The following is an 18,992-nucleotide window of genomic DNA, read 5'->3' on the forward strand; positions in this document are numbered from 1 at the left end:
CCCTTATGTCTTGTTGAGCATTCCTGGTGATTGAAGACAGAGCTGGTCCCTGTTCTCCTGAAATCCTCACTTAACTGAAGTTTAATGACGTGGCAATTTAATCTGATATCAGGTAAGGTCCTTGTAGCTTGATGGTTGTTCTTTTTCATTAAAATCATGCAGGGACTTTCCTACGCTGTAAATGGAATCACCCAAATATTCCTCTAAATACTATATGCTAACAGAGAACATAGAGCTCCAAGGATGTTTTTCTGTAGGCTGGTGGGTGGGTTAGTGTCATCCTGGTTCCCCCGGGTAAAAAAAGGACCCTTTGGGTTTTTTCCATTGGAATTTGAATTATTGTAGAAGATAATCTTAACAAATGGACACTACAATTGGAATATCATGGCGGGCATGACCTTCCTTGGGGTCGCCACTGGTGAAGCTCTGACTATATCTGAGTGATCGTTAATAAAAGCTTTTGTTTTTGATTTTTCCTCTGTGTTTGACTATTAGGCTAATATTTTTAATTTGTCTATGTATTTGAGGGTGACAGATCTGCCCAGTTGATTTTTATAAGGCAGCAGATCACCTGTGAAGCATTTAAATAGGCTACTCTGTCATAATGAAACAATTGAGACTGCAAACAACTTGAAACCAGAATCAACAGGATGTGAATGTGTCATTAACTGTAAGCTGGAAACCTTTTCACCCCCAGTGACTTCTCTTAAAATATGCAAAATGGGTATGGCAGCGTTCTAATAATATGCAGGGAAGTACCAAGAAAATGCCACAATAAACTGTATTTTAAACATCTCAGAATAGAAGACTGAAAACTGATTACAAAGGAAGTGATTTTGGCTTTAAATTTGAATTAAATGATTGCTTAAAAAAAGACCAAATGAAGAAAAAAAAAGTTAATTAAATACCCGTAACATACAAAGGGAAACAGTGTGATATAGTTATAGGATATCATACAACTTTTGTTCCATCCCATTTTTAAATATTTTTGTACAGTTTAAACTAATCTGATTAAAAAAATAGAGGGTGATTTAACGATTCTGTTTTTTTGTAGGAAACATGCCAGACACAGCATCACTCAACAACAAAATCATTTTACAAATTTTACAAAATCATACCAAAAATAGTAACTGGAAGTGACGAAAATCTTTGTTTTATCCATTTGTGAATGTTACGTAATAGAAAAAATATACGATCCGTTGTTTCCATATTATTTTCACAAAACGAGGCTGCTAAAAACTGTCAGGTTTGACAGCGGCTCTTTGTCACCGCCCCCCTGCAGCTGCAGGCTCAGGTCCTCCACAGACCAGAAGAGGAGCCGACAGGACGATCATCTCTCCAGTGTTAACCTGCTGCGCTGACACAGCCGACCTCACGTCTGCCCCACTCCTCAGTCGACACCAAATCAACCTGTCCACGGTGAGTTCTCACCTTTTTTCTTTACAAGCTTGTTCAAAATAACTTTGAAGATACGCTAAAGTCCAACCCCAGATTCACTCTGGTTTGGAGTGATTTGGCCCCTCGGTCTGCGCCTTGCCTTTATACGCAGCGCTGTGGGCAGTGATATGTAAACTGTAAGAGAGCCATAATCAAGTAAAAGTACATATTTCTTACCAGAATATGACGCTGGTAGATGTGCTTAGTAATTTATTTGAATAATACTTGAGTAAAAGTCTTAAAGAAACTGATGTTTAGTGTACTTTTATAAGTATTTTTTTATAAATTAAATATACGTATTTAAAGTAAAAGCACAAGTAAATGCTGAAAATAATTTTTTTTAAAAAGCAAGCGGACAGAATTTTGAGAATTTGTTTTTGTTTTTTTGTTTTTTTTTTTTACAACTTAAAGGATTTTAATTTGTCCTTCTGTCCCCTCTGTCCTTATTTTGTAGTAAATAACTAATGGGGAAATGTAGTTGAGCAAAGGTACACATTTTATTTAGGAAATGTGTAAAAGTGGAAGTTAAGATTCTTAAAAAAAAACCCACTGGAGTACTGTTAAGAAATTTCACAACTTGGTTACATTATACCTCTGGGTGTGTGGTTACACGGCCATAACATCCTGAGCACAGAAAATAAGAAAAACCAAGCAGAATCTCTGCAGAAAATACATCGCTACACACTGAGAGTGGGTCAGAAATGATGATTTGGAGGGATTACTTCTCTAGAGTCTAACACTTTGTTTTGTATGAAAGAGTTGAGACTTTGATGGAGATACACAGCTTCCTCACCGTTAGATCAGGGCTGTGTTTCATTACTCGGCACTTTCCATCAGGGGAATCTCTGCCGCCATTGAGAATGCTGTTGAATTTGTCTGAAAGACTGAAGTGATCATGGTGAGATCGACTGAAGGGCTGTGAGAGCGAGTGAACATCAAAGGTCACTCGAGGTTTAGATCAAGCACAATGTATTGCAATTATGCATATGATGCAAGAAAATATGCTGTGTTAAAATGGGGTTGTGTTTTACCGTGATCACAAGAAGAGTCCGTTTGAATGCACCCCTCAGGTATATTTATTACTTTGGAAGTGTAAAGTTTGTGGAAGGTGTGAGTTGTAATGTGCTGACGTTTTCAGAAACAATGTAGGCCATGGATTAATCAACTGTAACATAGGCTACGTAAAACTCAGTTTGCACAGATGAATAAGATGAAGAAATTGGCAAATAAATTAAATATATTTACTATCTGACATACTTTTTCAGTTTCAGTTTTTCTAAAATATCTTATAGCTCTGTATAGGAAGAGTAACATTTAGAGTAATATTACTTGAACTTACTTGAAACTACAACACATTAAAACTGAATTATAGAAATCAGTAATGGAGTTTGAATATAGGTCAAATGTGGTAAAATGTGACTAGTTGTAATTAATTTACATATATCTACAATAAACATTTCCACTAGTAAGAAATACATATTTGATATCAAGATTTAACAGTGATATTATGTAAAAGGGTTTAAAAGGTGTTTTTGATTTTACCTCAACTTATAAGGGCCGCCTTGTATTTGTGAAAGCTAACAATATTTTTAATGCATCATCAGATATATCACACATAACTGTATCGGGTGTAAGAGTACATGTTCAAATGTCTATCTCTTTCCTTTTTTTTCAGATGTCTGCCATCGTTTTCTTTAACCTGGAGACCACTGATTTAGGTAACATTATTTTTTTGTCTGTTTGTCTGCTTATCAATACTTCACAATGTCATCAACTGCATTAAATCTTGCCTTTTATTTGCCTTTTTGGATGATAGTGTTATAATGTGCACCTTTTTAATATTTTTAATCAGGCTTGGAAGGAAACAGACCCCAAGTGACCTCTTAAAAATACATATATTTATATTAATAATGGATAAAGTGACTATGAGACAATTTAAAAACCTGAACTTCAACAAGGTGGCAAATGAATTAATGATTAGTTGCAGCCCTGGTTGTTGATTTGTCTGTCAGAATTACCCTTCCCGTGTAAGTAGGTGTAACAGTGTGACTGAAACCAGATGCTGAGAGGACGGATTTCATTGTGACTTTAAAACAGAGTTTCCGAGTCCGTTCTTTTGACTTACTGTTAAATGACCCAGTGCCCGCAAACATTACCATCACACACGCGTTTGTCTGTATCTGATCTCTGAAGTGTAAAGACACCACAACGATCAGCAGCAAATTCCTCTTAAATTGTCATCTATATGAAGGGATAGTACCCAACAGGTAATACATTCCACATCTGATGTAATCCAATTTAAGAAGGTCAGTCCTACATTTATTTACATGACAAATGTTTTTGGTTCTGAGGCGTCATGTTTTTGGGCTGTCCGTCCCGTTCTCATGAAAGCAAAACCTCAAGAATGTTGCGAGTAAATTTCTTCAAATTTGGCGCGAACTCAAGGATGAACTGATTAAATTTTGGCGATCAAAAGTCATTTAAACAAAACATTTTTATTTTTATTTGGCTGTAACTAAAGAATTCATGTGCTCTTTATGACAAGATGTTCCATAAATTTCTAAGGTAGCATTTCTCAATAGGTGCCATATCGCCCCCCCAGGGGGCGTTCAGAGGACGCTGGAGGTCAATGGAAGCAATATTTTTGAAAGAGGGAAAGAAGGGAAGGAGTTCTTGGAGGGTGTTTGTGTGTGTCTGTTGTTTAATAGCAGTTTACTCATAAGTGCATTTTTTTTTACAATTTTATAACTTGCCTTTACCACCATCAGCTGAAGATTTTTTTTTAATGAGTCTTTTACCCCTAAAGACGAGGCAGGCAGCAGCTTCATTGTGTGCTCCGTGCGCACGTCAAGGTAGAAAGTTATTCCGCCTTTGAGCGTGTCGGGCTGGAAAACTTCAAGCTAAACCTTGCAGTATTAGCATAGAAAGATGCTGTATGTACAGTTAGCTCTCCATGCTCTATTTCAGATCTAGTTTTGGTTTTTCACATCTGCATCATCATCGAGTTTGTCTTATCCAGAGAGAGTCCCAAACCGTTCTGTCAGACCGCCTGAAGGACCTAGAGCACAAACTAGAGTGCAGAGCAATAATGCAATGTAGAGCAGACTAAAGAGGGTACTTCTTCAAACAGGAAACACAAATGAGGACTGAGGGATAAACCATGCCTGCATACTTGTTGATTAGGCAGAGATCACATTAAATAAGAAAAAGATGATCTACAGGAGAATAAGTATTTGAAGTAATACAGAATGCCTGAGAGCCTTACTAAATAAATACCATTACATTTTCAATTGTCATTTGGGACCTTATTCTCTGTGTTGCTGAAAGTTAGCTTAGCTTAGCATTAGCAACTGAGGGGCAACATGGGAAAATAGCTGGTATGGATGTGTCCAAAGGTAACACATTTCAGCCACTGCTCCTGGCTAAGAAACAGTCCAGCACATAATACCTTTGCTCATTTTTAACTTTTAAACCTACATTTATTATATTTTATTTTCTCTAGTTCCTTTAATCCATCTCTTTTCTAATTTCAGACACTGAAAGGTGCCACATCATCCAGTTGGCTGCAGTCTGTGCAGACAAAAAAATAAACTTCTACTGTGTCCCCTGGCGCTCCATCTCTGAAAGAGCCACAGAGGTGACGGGGCTCACCGACCACGATGATGAGCTGTATCTCAACGGGAGACCTTTGGACACTGTTGCTGTTTATTACGCTCTTACCTCCTTCATCAACTTCCTGCGCTCCTGTCGCAGAGGCTACCCACGCCGCCCTGTTCTGCTGGCGGCCCACAATGCAAAGCGTTTTTTTGCACCCATACTCACCAGGTTGCTGAAAAAGTTCGGCCTCTGGTATCAGTTCAAGTGGTTAGTTTCTGGTTTTGTGGATACCCTTCCATTAAGCATGAAACTTTATCCTAATCTGTCAAGCTATTCACGGAAGTTTCTGGCCGACCACTTCCTGGGAAAGGCGTACAAACTCAATAATGCACTGGAGGGCGCCTTGATACTGCAACAGCTGTTCATCAAATGGGATCAGCAGAATGATGGGATCAATCTCGATCATTTCACCTCTCCCCCAAAGTATTTTGAAGAGCTTAGGAAAAAAAAAAGACTGGCAGAATAAACAGAATATTTTGGAGGGGGGGGGGGTACATGACGAGAACAGACTGATATTTTAGGAAAAACATCAAAACGACAGTTAGACTGAATTTGTTGTGATTGGATGATGCATGTTACACCCAAAATCAAGTCCTTTTTACACAGAGATGATGTTAAGAAGTTTCTTCTTTATGCCGCCTTTGCATTTTTACAGGGGACCAAACATCAGTGGCATCATGCTGCTCCAGTGTGTGACTTCAGAAGTAACGCCATGGCTACAGTGTGTGGTGAGCAGTGCGCAACAGCTAACTCGCTGAGCTGCCTGCTGTTGTAACCACTGTATTTTCACAACGAAAGGCAGATACTCCACTCACTAATGAAGCCATGCCAGCCACTGCATTGTCGACAAAATGGTCCTGCAAATGTTTCACAGTTTTGCACTTTTGGTCAACAACTGAAGGGATTCTGTAGCCAGAAATATTTTCAGAGAAAAAAACAATGGCTTTAACATGTCAATAACAATTATTTTCTCCCTGTTTTATATGGTGGCTGATCTTATCCTCTATTGGGAGGGTAAGGAGCTCCTGGATCTCATTGTTTTCCCAATTGGCAAACATTTTCAGCAGCTGTTTTTCTTTTCAAAGTTTGTTGCAAAGATGCCAAATTTTTCTTATGGTGGGTCACATGTGTAACATGCCGCCAAAAAGTCTAACCATGATCCAATTCTGCACGATGTGCTATTCCCACCTTTAAGAGGCAGTGTAAAAAGGGCTAATGTTACATACATCAGGGCCATGTATCCATATTGTGTTTTTCTCTTTCCTCCTCATGTTGGGGACAATTGAAAAAAATACAAAGTGGACAGTGGCCCTGAAATGTTTAACACTGTATTTTGATTTAAATTATCCAGTTTTGTTGTCCAGTGTACTGTTACATGTGTCAAACACTCAGGTGTTTTGCTCTGTTGTCTTTTCAGTAAATTGCGGCATTTCTTTTCTACAAAAAACATTAAACTTTCATTTGAATGTTCTTGACAACTTGGTAATCTATTATTATTTATTCCATACATTTAGTCTAAGCAGATCTTATCCTCTATTGGGAGGGTAAGCAGCTCCTGGATCTCATTGCTTTATCTCCAATAGAGGTAGTGAGTGTAAAGGAATTTTGGTTAGTACAGGGTCAGATCAGGCACAGGCCTCCTCAGGCCTGTGACTGATTTCATCTGGTTTCAACTTGGTTTCAGGCTGACTGGACCCTACCGACTCCCACTGTGTCATCCCGTTTTAGTCACCTTCACAGCTGAGAGTGTAGAGTGTAACTACAGCGGCAAGCTTTCAGACAAACTTCCTTCTCTGCAGCGGAAAAAAGGAGCTGTCATAATAGTTTGTATCTGTGGTCAAAAATAAAAACTACTCCCATTTTATGATTTGTTTTTTCACTTTAATTTGATCTGTAGACTATGGGCTGCTGTTCACCACAATTTTGATAGGCTATATTATTCTTTGCCATTAAATAAATGAATGGATAAGTAAGCAAAGAAATAAAAGAACAGTTAATACATACATATGAATAATATTTAAACCTGATTCATTAGTAAAAATGTATTTTTTGTGAAAACAATTTTTTATATAACTTTATTAGCTGCTTGATTTTTGCAACAGTTGCTGTATCAATTAAAAAAGAACTAAAAAGAATTAAAAAAAGAACAGAAAGAAAAACAGCTACCACCAGAGAAGGGTGCATTTGATCCTAAATGAAATGTAGCATTTGAGATGTTAATGTCTGTGTTGGAGTATGTAAGTATGTAACCTAAATCTCTGTAACTGAACAATGATTCCAGCTAAAGTGTGATTATAATGCTAGGATAGGGAACAAGTTTCATGTGACATGAGCCCTTAAGGCTCTGTCCAAGCAAGGTTAAAATTGTTATGCAACTGCAAGAATGCTGAAACTACCGTTAGAGGAATTGAAATGCTACTGTATAGGTCATTTAGGAGTGTCATGTTAAGGTCACCCGTAAACAGAGACAAAAATGAGGAAATATTTAATGTGTATATGAGACAAAAAAAAAGAGTGTGGGTGTCTGGTCTCTGTGACTGAATTCAACAGGTCATGCAGAAAAGGAAAAAAACAACTCCTAAAAAGGGACTGTCCCCGAAGTTGACCAATCCAGAGAAAATGCCACGCTAAATGGGGAGCCAGATGACGAGGGAAACCAACCAGAAGATGACTCTACTTTCATTCACATTTCCTCATTGTAAATAGTATAAAAGACTGGATCAGGGAAAAGACAGGTTGTCAGAATGCAGGCTGACTCGCTGATGTTGTCGGCTAGGGAGAGGCATTTCTGATCCAGAGCTCTGTAACTGCTCACTGCTTACTTGAGAAGATTCAATAAAAGATCTGAATACAAAATTCTAAATTCTGTTTGGACATTCAGTTATTTGCTGTTTATTGAGTTGCTTTTAAGAATTATGAACATAGCGCTCACCCTGGGAGGGTGAGAGTTTTTTCTACTTGCAGCAACCAAGAGAAAAACTCCTTCATCTGTATGACAGTATTAAATGTTAATCTAATTTAAACAGTTTTCATTGCCTAAGGTTGCTACGCAGAACATTATTTGTATGGAACATCATAGTGAACACAGTATGGCGTTGCATGTGGTCAATAAGTCAGTATCAGTACAAGGTCGCTGATGGAGGGTTTAATAATCCACTTCCACTCCCTGCTTGTTGGTTTGGGACAACATTTAATGTGGCGGCCCTTCTGCATGAACCAAGGCTGTTCCCTAAGCTGGGACATGCTCTTTGACCCCGTGAGAACCCGTTGGAGGGTCACTATTCCTATCAGGGGCCAGATTTGGCCAGTGGGCCATAAATTGACCATCGCTGCACTGGAGGGAGAGGAAAGCCGGGGGGTTGATGAATGTTGAAGTGATTGCCAGGTGTGGTGTGTGTGAGAGGTGATGAGCTGACTGCCAGCAGGTGTGTTTGGGCTGAAGGACACTGAAACACAAGGGAGAGCCAAGTCAAAGATGTGGACACACAACGCAAGCTAAGTGTATTTTAATTATTATTATTTTAGAGTGTATATTATTTTAGTTTATATCTGCCTGAATTTCACAATTTTAAAATGTATTTGTATGTAATTTTATTTTTCGGCAATGTAGGCCTTTTTTGTCATATATGCTTTCAAAAAAAAACAAAGTACTTCTGTTTCGTTTCAAATTTAAGTTTCATTCTCCTCAGTTGCACGTGACGGTTACCGCAACAGTTTGCTTTCCGGCGGGTCAAAACTGAAACTAAAAGAACAACGGGGAAGTTTCCACCTTCACAGTAAAACTACCTTTTGTTTACTGCGACCTTGTTGACAGGCGCTCAAACAAAGCAGTATAACTGAGCAGTGCGGTGGTTTCATGAGAAGAAAGAGAGCTACATCTAGTTTCCTTTCCACTTAAATGAAAGTCGAGGGCAGTGTAGGTTTTGAAATGATGCGGCGGTGATTCACCTGTTGACTCCCTGCGGATGAGTCGTGAAGGAAACCGGGATCACTCCAGCTGACTTCACCTGAGATCTGTCACACAACGCAGCTGACAACTCGTCAAACTGTCCACGGTGAGTTCACACCTTTTTTTTTCAACTATTTATGTTCAAAATGACTTTTAGATATCAAGTTTAAGTGGTAAAAGCTAAAACATACACTATGTTATAGTGTATGTTGTCTGACATATAGACTACTCGTGAGTTTATTATTCTATATTCAGATGGCTTATCTCTTTAAATTCTTGCAGATGTCTGGCAACAAAACCATCGTTTTCTTTGACCTGGAGACCACTGGATTAGGTAACTAACTTTATGTCTCAATATCATCAATTAAAGATAAATATGACCTTTCTTATTTACCTTATTTGATAACCGTCTGTGTCATAATATGTGCCTTGTTTACAACATTTATTAAAAAATTTCGCAAGATCTTTTGTTGACCTTTCAGGTTCATATTTGATCTTCTAAACTGTATTTAAGTCAGTTGTGTTGCCTTAGTTGTGTAGGATTCTATGTAACACTAATAATTTTATGTTCTATCATTATAGACAGCGTGACTAAAACAGTTTTTTTAAACTTCGTTTGGCATAGAATCAACTAACAAGATGGTTTTCAGAGATAAAATCTGTATAGTTTCTTAATTGTTTCTGTCAATATGTACCAGTATAAACCAGTGTTATGAAGGCTCCACCTGTTAACAGGCATCAGCTGGAGTCTTTATGTCATGAGCAAGATAAGAGCGATCAGAGTGCCTTTCAGTTTCTATTTTTGTTGGTTTCTAATCTCACATATGAATTCCAATTTGTTATTTCCATGGTCCGGGAAGGTTCAGTTAATATTTGTTAACAAGAGCAACTGTCTCTCTCAAAGCCAGAAACCACTGAATTAAGTCTTCTTGTGATGTAATGAGGTATAAAATCCAGACCTGCTCAGAACAGGAGCCTGATGTTGTTGAGCCACAGAATGTTTTTTTTCTTTTTTAATACCCAAATTAGCTTTCTCCTATTGTAGTGTTCTCCGTTCTTGAACAGAAAATGTTCCCGTATACTTGGAACATTCCCCTGGCTGCTCTCAGTGTCATCCAGAACATCTTTCACCATTCATTGTCTATGGAGCAGCTCCAGACTTTATACTTGTTGACATCACAAATTTAAATTTTAGCACTCTAATTTTTTTATTTTGGAGAGAGAGTTTTTTGTGTACCGATACTTTTTTGGCTGCTTTAGATCATTTGAATAACGTGTGAATGTAAAAATCAGCATAGTATGCTCACGTTAGTCACTTGGCTGGCATCACACTTTGTACAAATACGATTACAACACAGATGAGATTTCTGTGCCAAACCACACACCAGACAGAAATGCTCCTCCTGCAGCTGCCGCAGGACGCCACTGCTGCATGACACTTACCTGAAAGTTGCATCATGCAGGTTGAATTATGAAATGGTAGTTATACTAAAATGGTAAATACAAATCCCTGTGAGTCTGGCAAGATTTAAGGTGGGATTCAAAACCAGCTACTGCAAGTCCACAGACCGACAGGCGCCTCTTATGAATCAACGTATTTATAGTAGTAATGGACGAAGTGACTATGAGGCATTTTGAACACTTCCACTTTTTTTGTAAGATTGTGATGGATATTTCTCAGTGGCTGATTTTGAAGTCCAAATGATGAATTGAAAAATTAAGATGGCTGATTATTGGAAATCAGGAAATCACATTCTTTGAAGAAACAGTGTGGCTCATTGTTTCTTTATTTCTTGGAATCAAACTTCCTGAGTCAGTGGTTTTGACATAGTGTTAAATGACTCGGTTGCCGCATGCATTACCGTCACATTTGACAGGATGTCACGGTGAAGAACTTCTTAGAGTTTATTGAGTATATGTGCGTGAAATGGCTGCACAGACGAAGCGAGAGCACCACCCACCCAGAAGAGACACCACCCTGTCAGCTGGTCTCTGCTGAGTCTAAAGAAACCACAACAATCACCAGTTCACACCAAATATGTGATTAAAAAGTAATTATTTTTGAAATGTAATCTAAATGAGGGGAATCCCCCCCAACAGGTTACACATTTCACGCCATATTTAATTTGAATTTAATACAATTTAATTACATTTTTCAGATAAAGGACATAAATCCTCCACACCAGACCCACCAACTGCAAACGTAGCCCACACTACGTTCTCTAAATTCTCTGCGTTCTCTGGAGGCTTGTTTCATGCTTTTACTTCTCAAAGTGTGACATTATTTGTCTTTCCACACCCTCTTCAGTCATATGTATTATTCCAAAAAAGGCTCAGCCTAAATATCATATATTCTGTGGACAGGCGTAAGTGTAATCGATTAGAAACGATCTGTCCTTCATTTACTTATGGGACTGTTTTTTTTTCTGATTTAAATATCACAGACCCCATTTTAACACAGCAATAAACATATTTGCTTTCTTACTGAGACATGGCTGCCCTAAATTAAAAAACAAACTTTGGACGAAGAATGGAGAGTGAAATGCAAGGACTGAATGGAGAGTGAAATAGCGAACCTGAATCTGTGCAAAGGCAACAATATCCAGTCATTGCATCAACTTGCGCTTCTTTCCTACATAAGAAAAACACTGAACAGTTTTTTGGATAAAACACTAACTGTTTTATAATTTAAAAAGTGTAGTCCACATTTTTAAAATATTTTTTTCTTTTTCACTCCTTTAATCCATCTCTTATCTACTTTCAGACACTTATGTGTGTGACATCATCCAGGTGTCTGCCATCTGTGGAGAGAGGGTCTTTAACGTCTACACCCTCCCCCGCCGCGCACTCACCGAGAGCGCCAAACAGGTGACGGGCTTCACTGTCAGTGATGACGGCCTGTTTCTCCACGGGAGACCTGTGGACACCGTCCCTCTTGTTGACGCTCTCACCTCCTTCATTGACTTCCTGCGTTCCTTCCGCCGCCCTGTGCTGCTGGCGGCCCACAATGCACGGCGTTTTGATGCACCAGTGCTCACCAGAGTGCTGCGAACACTCTTCCTGCGGCAGGAGTTCCAGCAGGTGGTGTCTGGGTTTGTGGATACCTTCCTGCTAAGCAAGAACCTCTATCGAGATCTTGGCAGTCATTCTCAGGAGTACATGGTCCGCCACTTCCTCGGAATGGCCTACGAAGCCCATAATGCAGTTGAGGACGCCAGGATGCTGCAGGAGCTGTTCAACTCATGGCGCCCCAACAATCGGGACGTCTCAAGAGTTACCATCTCAACCTATGCATTTTAAATAAGCCACAGAAAGGAATCAGTGAAAATTCTGAAATGAAATGACAGGTAGATTTCTTGTGATTGGAGCCAAATGATGCACATTACACCTCAAACTCACAGATATGTAATGTTCATTCTGTGTAATTTGTTTTAATTTTGTCTGATGTATTGTAATGTCATACACAAAATTGTTACACTCTTTTGTATTTCCAGAGAATTGCAACACAATTTTCCTACAATAACCATTAAACTTCAACTTGATTCATCTATACGATATGTTTATTTGCTTCTGTGTGTGTGTGTGTGTGTGTGTGTGTGTGTGTGTGTGTGGGGGGGGGGGGGGGTTAATATTTATATTGCTCTTTTTGCTTGCCTATCTTGTATGCACCTTGCTGGTGTAACAATGCAAATTTCCTCTAACCTTTTCTCAAGTATAAAGTGTTGGTATATTCACCAACCAAACAGTGTTGAAGAAAATCTTGTACTCTTGATGAACCCATGAACGGTGAATTCACTTAATAAATAATAACACAAACTTGATGTATAGTTAAATAACATAACGAGTAGTGAAATAACTCAACAAGTAGTGAAATGAACTTGGTGAGCCTCAGTTGTCCTTACTTGAATATATGTTTATTACAAATATCTGATCAGAGAAGCTCTTGGCACAACAGGTGCATGGACAGAGACATACCAAAAACTTAAAGTAACAGAAGAGTCACTCAGCTTTAAACAGCACATTTCACACATCACACAACTATGCTTATTGACGTAGCCAAAAACATGTACAAGGTCTTGCCTTTGCAGTATCTTACACACAGACCTACTGGAGACATTGAAAGACTCAAAAGGTCCTGGTGACATCACTGAATCACATCACACAGTACCATTTCTCATGATTACATTCACATTATGGGGAAATTATTTTCTATGACAAACAGATATACCGTGCTGAAGACCAACGTTTTTATTTTCCTCCTCGCTGCGGTGCGTTATCATTTAATTTCCTCTGGAGGGCAGCACTTTGCCTGAGACGCTTTGACACTCTCCATATTCACAGGAGAAGAAATGACTCTTGCGCATGCGCAAATTTGGAAAATAATGTCCGCAATATTTCATATTTCTTGATTCTGTTTAGTCTTTGTTGAAAAATATTTTAATTTGCTACGGACTTACACTATACTGTTTGTAACTGCAGGTTAGTACATTTTTAACACAAGGCAGCAACTAATCTCGTTTCCTTACTTCTTAAATCCCTCTTCAACGAGGCTTTTTTCTTTTGAAAGTTTAGTGTTCCGGTGTTCCGGTGTTCCGGTGTTTAAAACACACGGAGGGAAATTCAGGAAAATCTCTGTTTACGTCCTGCCTGTGTGTCTCATGTGTCCGCGTTGGTTTATTTTACAAAACTGTCATATTTTAGAGGCGTTATTGAAACTGTGGTCGTGTCGGGATGCAAACGTCGGCTTCAGACGGAGGAGAAAAGTCGCAACAGTCGCTGGTTTTCTTTGACTTGGAGACGACTGGACTGGGTAAGATCTCTATTTACTGTTCATGTGATATCTTACACATGATACTTTATGAAAATGGTATAAAGTTCACACATTTCGTCACCTGACGGCATTATAACGGTTAATTTAGTTTCAGTGTTGTTTAATTCACCGAAAGTTATTAGCATTAGCAAGTTATAGCATTTTTTTCTCTGATGTAAAGTGAAAATAAAATTTAAAAAATGAATAGAAAAGCTCTCTGAGGTTTTACAAAGAAGAAGTTCCTCCCTTGCTGACACTTTCTTTGCATGTGTTGCAGACTTCATTTCCTGTATGTTGTAATGCGTTCATGGTAGTAGTGCTAGCAGCTACTCTTGCCTACTTTTCCAAACTGTGGGCGTGCGGACAGCCATCCACTGTATGTTACAAACTGACTTCCGCTAAAAAAAATCCGTACTATCCCTTTAACAGTTTCTCACTTGATTTTTCCAGAAAATTTACAACAGCATGACATAGTATGAGTTATAGTGTGACTTTAACTCTGTCAGCTGTGCCTATTGTTGCTGTGTAAACAAAGTTTTCTGTTTACTGCATTAAGAAAATAAAATAAAAGTACACTTAATCACATAAGATGACACTTTTTAATCTACATGTTTTATTTTATCAGGTCAGAGTTGTGAGATTGTCCAGCTGGCTGCAGTGAGTGGAGGCCACTCTCTCAACCTTTACGTCATCCCTCGATGTCGAATGCAGCGTGGAGCAGCCAAAGTGACCGGATTCAGGGTCCACAGACAGAGACTGTACCTCCATCGCCAGCTTGTTCTCACCAACTCCCTGCGAGAGGTCCTGGTCTCCTTCATAGCTTTCCTTCAGATGCTTGGGTGCCCGCTTGTCATCGGCCACAACATTCGCCGCTTCGACTGTCGGCTGTTGGCTCGAGCTCTCGATGAACTGGACCTCAAAGCAGACTTTGAGTCAGCAGTCTCTGGCTGTGTTGACACACTACCACTGGCTCGAGAGATGCTTAAGGAGCTCGGCCTCCAGAGTTTCCGACAGGAGAACCTGGTCAGGGAGCTGCTGGGTATGAACTACAAGGCCCATGATGCTTTGGAGGATGTGCGAGCATTGCAGGCACTGTATGGCGTGCTTCAGCCCACACCAGACTTGATTAGTAAGCATATGTTCACTCTGGACACCATGGAAAACAAACTATCTGCTAAATCCAAAGTGCCCTGTGAGCCAGCAGTACAGCGCCCCCTGTGGGAGCACTTCAGACAGACAGTGAAGGTCACAGAGAGCAACGAAGAAGAAGCCGCAAGGTAGAGCATATGAAACGTGCCGAATTTGTTGACGGCACAGCTGGAGAGGCTGTTGTTCTCGTGCAAACAGCTGAAGCTGTCCGTTTGTGGTTGATGGTGGAACAAATGATAAACTGACAGAGAATCACTGAAGTCACCCTGTTCAGTGACGCAAAAAGGAAAAATAAAATACAGAGCAAATGGATACAACAGTTTGTGAAAGCTTTTGAAAGGTGATGGATGCGTATGAGGAAAATGCACGCACACCTGGAGGTCACATGGTACCACTCCAGCCTGACGCAGCATTTACATTATTTTTCCTTAGCCTTATAGGGTCCTACATTCCTCTAGACTGCCATGATTGGCTCTGTCAGTGTGGAGTTTCATATCTGTGTGCTTCAGTCTCACCCTGTTTAATATCCCAAAAAACATGCACTTTAATTTATTGCTCAAGATTGGAGACACAAGAGTCTGTTCAGCTGTAGCTTAAGATGGTTGTTGAAGTAGTGAGACGGTTTTTCTCTTATTCCACTTTTAACCCAGCAGTTTGATTTTCATTCATCAGTGTGATGAAACAGAGATGACTGTTGGATATTTGCCTTTCAAATATATTTTTGTAACTAAGAAAATGTAATGTAGTTTTATTCTGAGTTCACTCAAATGTTTTGATGAGCTTCACTGAAAAAACGTTTTTATTAAAGGTAAATAAATCAACAAATTAATGTTTTTTGTATAACTTTAGTGTGTCCCAAATTAATATTTTAGTAGAGCTAGGAGATATGGATAATATCAAAACAATAATAATTATGATAATCACTAGTTAGTTATCGGGACTTTAAATAGTAACCTTCTTATTTTCAGCCTAAACTTTTTTTTAAGTGTCTAACACAATGGGGAAAAAAAATGACTAAAAGTGTGTTTTGCTATGATAAATTTACTGTTTTTATTTAAAGAGTCTAGTGAGTTTGGCAATCGCAATTTTGGGGCTGTTTCTGGTTGAACAAAAAAGATTTTATTCTTTAATAAAATCGAGAGAAACAAAAACTGCCATTGCCATCTTGGTTTGAAAAATTTTGGTTGATAAAATACCAAAGTTAACATTTAACTTGACAAATAATACTTCGAACTGCTCCACACTCAAGTACATGGTCTGATGTAAAATGAATCTTCTCAGGTTTGACTCTCTGTGCTTTAACTGGTATTGTAAGGTAGCAAACGGTACAGACGCAACAACAAAAAAACAGAGTTCAGACGGTGTAGTAATGGAACAAGGCTTTATTGAACCACTTTTACATACACATGTTTTCTGTAGTCCCAGGCTTCAGCATCACCATATTCAAAAATGCTAAACCGTATCCTCACTCGAGACAGAAATGTTCTCGCTATAGTTAAATAAAACAGTTAAGGTAAAACATTGTGGCCTTCAGACTTTTGTGCATTTGAAGGAGTTAAAAGTGGAAAAAAAGACTGATGTGCAAAGTCCTGAATGCACCATATTAAAACTAAAGATGACACAAAACAAGACCAGTAACAAACAAACGTGTGATTAAAATGAAATTAAAATTAAATTAAAAGTTAATATTTTTAATGATAATCAGATAATGTTCGAAAGAGCAACCCCCACAAGATTACTAAATAAAACATTTTAAAAATATGGGGAAAAAAGGCTTGTTGACAAAAATAACCGGAGGCTCTACAATTTTAGAGATACAAACGGATGAATTTGAGGTAATGGTTCTTTAATCAAAAAGATGCAGTGATTTTAACTATCAACATCCTTCCATCTCTTAATATTTTTCCATTTTTCCAACAATATTTATCAACAACCAACAACTTAAGGTTTAGTGCATCTATATTAGGGACAAGCTTAGAGATTGACCTCCATCAGTAACATTATGAAGAAGGTAAAAGCATTACCAGCGTTGGCTCAGGGCATTCATTCATTCAGGTCAAACTATGAAGAAAAATATTTACTCACTGGTAGGTCGGCAGGCAGATAGGGCATTCACTCTCAAATATTTATTTCTAGATAACCTATAAAAATTGTAACAACAAGAAAATCCACGTCATGATTTATTGAATTCAGACTGACCCTGGTATGAACTGGAATATTATGCAGACGTGTGCACCATACTGAAATTATCTAGTTACAATATTGTACCAACATGGTGGGAAGTGGTCACCACAAAGATTTTACTGTGACGACAAAACGACTCACCTCATGATATATAAATGTACAGGTGAAACCTTACAATGCGGTACAGTTTCAGCAAACATTTCTCTTAGTATGTGATGTCAAGTATCGATGATTCAGTACAAACAATAATACATGCAAAGTCTGTAAAAAAAAATTGGCTTCAAACACTCAGAAATACAGACATGTTTGTTCCTATATTACTATAAAATTTAATGCAGCATTTTGTTGTACAAATGTACAATACTTGGATGTTTTAATGGGCTTGGGTCAAATTGTATAAATATGCAACAAGCAGCAGCAGCAGTGCATTTTCAGTCATGTATAAATTTGAATCAAAATGCATTCTTGATTCCCATGAAGTCGTGCTTAAAGGGATAATTCAGATTTTTTGAAGTGGGGTAGTATTAGGTACTTATCCTTAGTTATTACATTATCGACAGTAGATGTCGGTCTGCACTCCACCAGGTTGGAGAGGCAGACAGGAGAACCGACACTAAAGCTAAGCAGTGTACTGCTGTGGATGGGGGCAACAGCAAAAAATGTTTTTACCACCTAAAAGAGGCCCAGTGTACGCTATATTGAGAGTATTTTCCCTACTTAACGCTGCTGTCAGACAACCCTTCCCAAATGGGAAACTGAAGCCGTTATATCCAGCTATGCTCTCTTCAAAGCCACCAGACTGCACTGACAAAAACAGTCATTTTACCTCACAGAACACAAGAGTTGCTGGACTACCGTTGCCTCGATTGTTTGGTTTGTTTGTGTTATTTGGTGACTTTGGTGAATCCAAACTAAAAGCTGCACAGAGCTGTAGCGTCACATGTAACATACATCTCTTAACAGATATTTAACAAAACTGGTAGCACACCTATAGTCCTACCTCACCACTTATTTGTCTCTGTGTATGAATGGTCCTGTTTTTGTCTCTGTACTGCTCCATGTGCATATTCCAGCAGATTGGACCACGAAAAACATTCAAACTCTTTTGCCATTTCTGCAGTGGCAGAATTCCTGCACAAAGAAAATCATTTCACTGTGTTAAACACTGGCTGTGTTCTCTGTTTACTATACAGATACAAAACAAAACTGTGGAAAGAAGGTGTAAAACTTTGAAACACCAAAGTCACACGACAGCCATCCCCTGTAGGTAACACACTGACTGGGACAAGTACCTTTTAAAAACCCAATGCAAAACATCTGAAATACCCCTATAATGGGATGACAATAGTGGACCTCTTTTTTTAATCTTCATGATTTTTCACTACTTTGAGGAGAAGTTTCCAGACTATAAACATGCGCTGGTAAAAGTAGTACTACTTCCCAGGGTCAACTTCACTGTGGCAGTCGAGACAGAGGACCCTCTCTAGTATTACTGCTCTAAATCAAACATGCACAGGCATTTCAGTATAACACTATATAGTCTCAACTGTTGATAAACTAACAATATATTTTTACCCCAGAGGTGGATATTTACTTCTTCAAGCTAAACTAAGATGATAAAACAGTTAGTTGCACCAGTGACCCTGTAGAAAGGCTAACTGCTGGCTCATTTAACAGACATGCTCAGTCCTCAACAAGATGGTTCTATAGTTGTACAAAGCAGTGAGTGGTGGTGTACTGCACCAGTGTAAACATATCCCCACCCTGCTTTAGTGCTGTTTGAATGTATATCTTTATCAGACCGGA

The 18,992-nt window shown here is 38.7% G+C and overlaps 3 protein-coding genes across 3 annotated transcripts; all 3 read left to right on the forward strand.

The window, feature by feature from the left end:
- Window positions 1-384: 384 nt before the first annotated feature.
- LOC121950121 lies at window positions 385-6,015 on the forward strand. Its single transcript, XM_042496040.1, has 4 exons — window positions 385-418; window positions 1,283-1,419; window positions 3,113-3,155; window positions 4,971-6,015. Exons 1-4 carry the CDS (start codon window positions 385-387, stop codon window positions 5,558-5,560), a joined length of 804 nt encoding a protein of 267 aa, XP_042351974.1. The 3' UTR covers window positions 5,561-6,015.
- Window positions 6,016-8,735: 2,720 nt separating this feature from the next.
- On the forward strand, window positions 8,736-12,595 carry LOC121950535 (DNA polymerase III PolC-type-like). The gene is made up of 3 exons (XM_042496563.1): window positions 8,736-9,149; window positions 9,326-9,377; window positions 11,808-12,595. Exons 2-3 carry the CDS (start codon window positions 9,326-9,328, stop codon window positions 12,341-12,343), a joined length of 588 nt encoding a protein of 195 aa, XP_042352497.1. The 5' UTR covers window positions 8,736-9,149; the 3' UTR covers window positions 12,344-12,595.
- A 1,071-nt stretch (window positions 12,596-13,666) lies between these two features.
- On the forward strand, window positions 13,667-15,252 carry LOC121949669 (protein PML-like). The gene is made up of 2 exons (XM_042495376.1): window positions 13,667-13,853; window positions 14,479-15,252. Exons 1-2 carry the CDS (start codon window positions 13,775-13,777, stop codon window positions 15,132-15,134), a joined length of 735 nt encoding a protein of 244 aa, XP_042351310.1. The 5' UTR covers window positions 13,667-13,774; the 3' UTR covers window positions 15,135-15,252.
- The last annotated feature ends 3,740 nt before the right edge of the window (window positions 15,253-18,992 follow it).

This window comes from Plectropomus leopardus, chromosome 11 (assembly GCF_008729295.1).
Source record: "Plectropomus leopardus isolate mb chromosome 11, YSFRI_Pleo_2.0, whole genome shotgun sequence".
Classification (NCBI taxonomy): Eukaryota; Metazoa; Chordata; class Actinopteri; order Perciformes; family Serranidae; genus Plectropomus; species Plectropomus leopardus.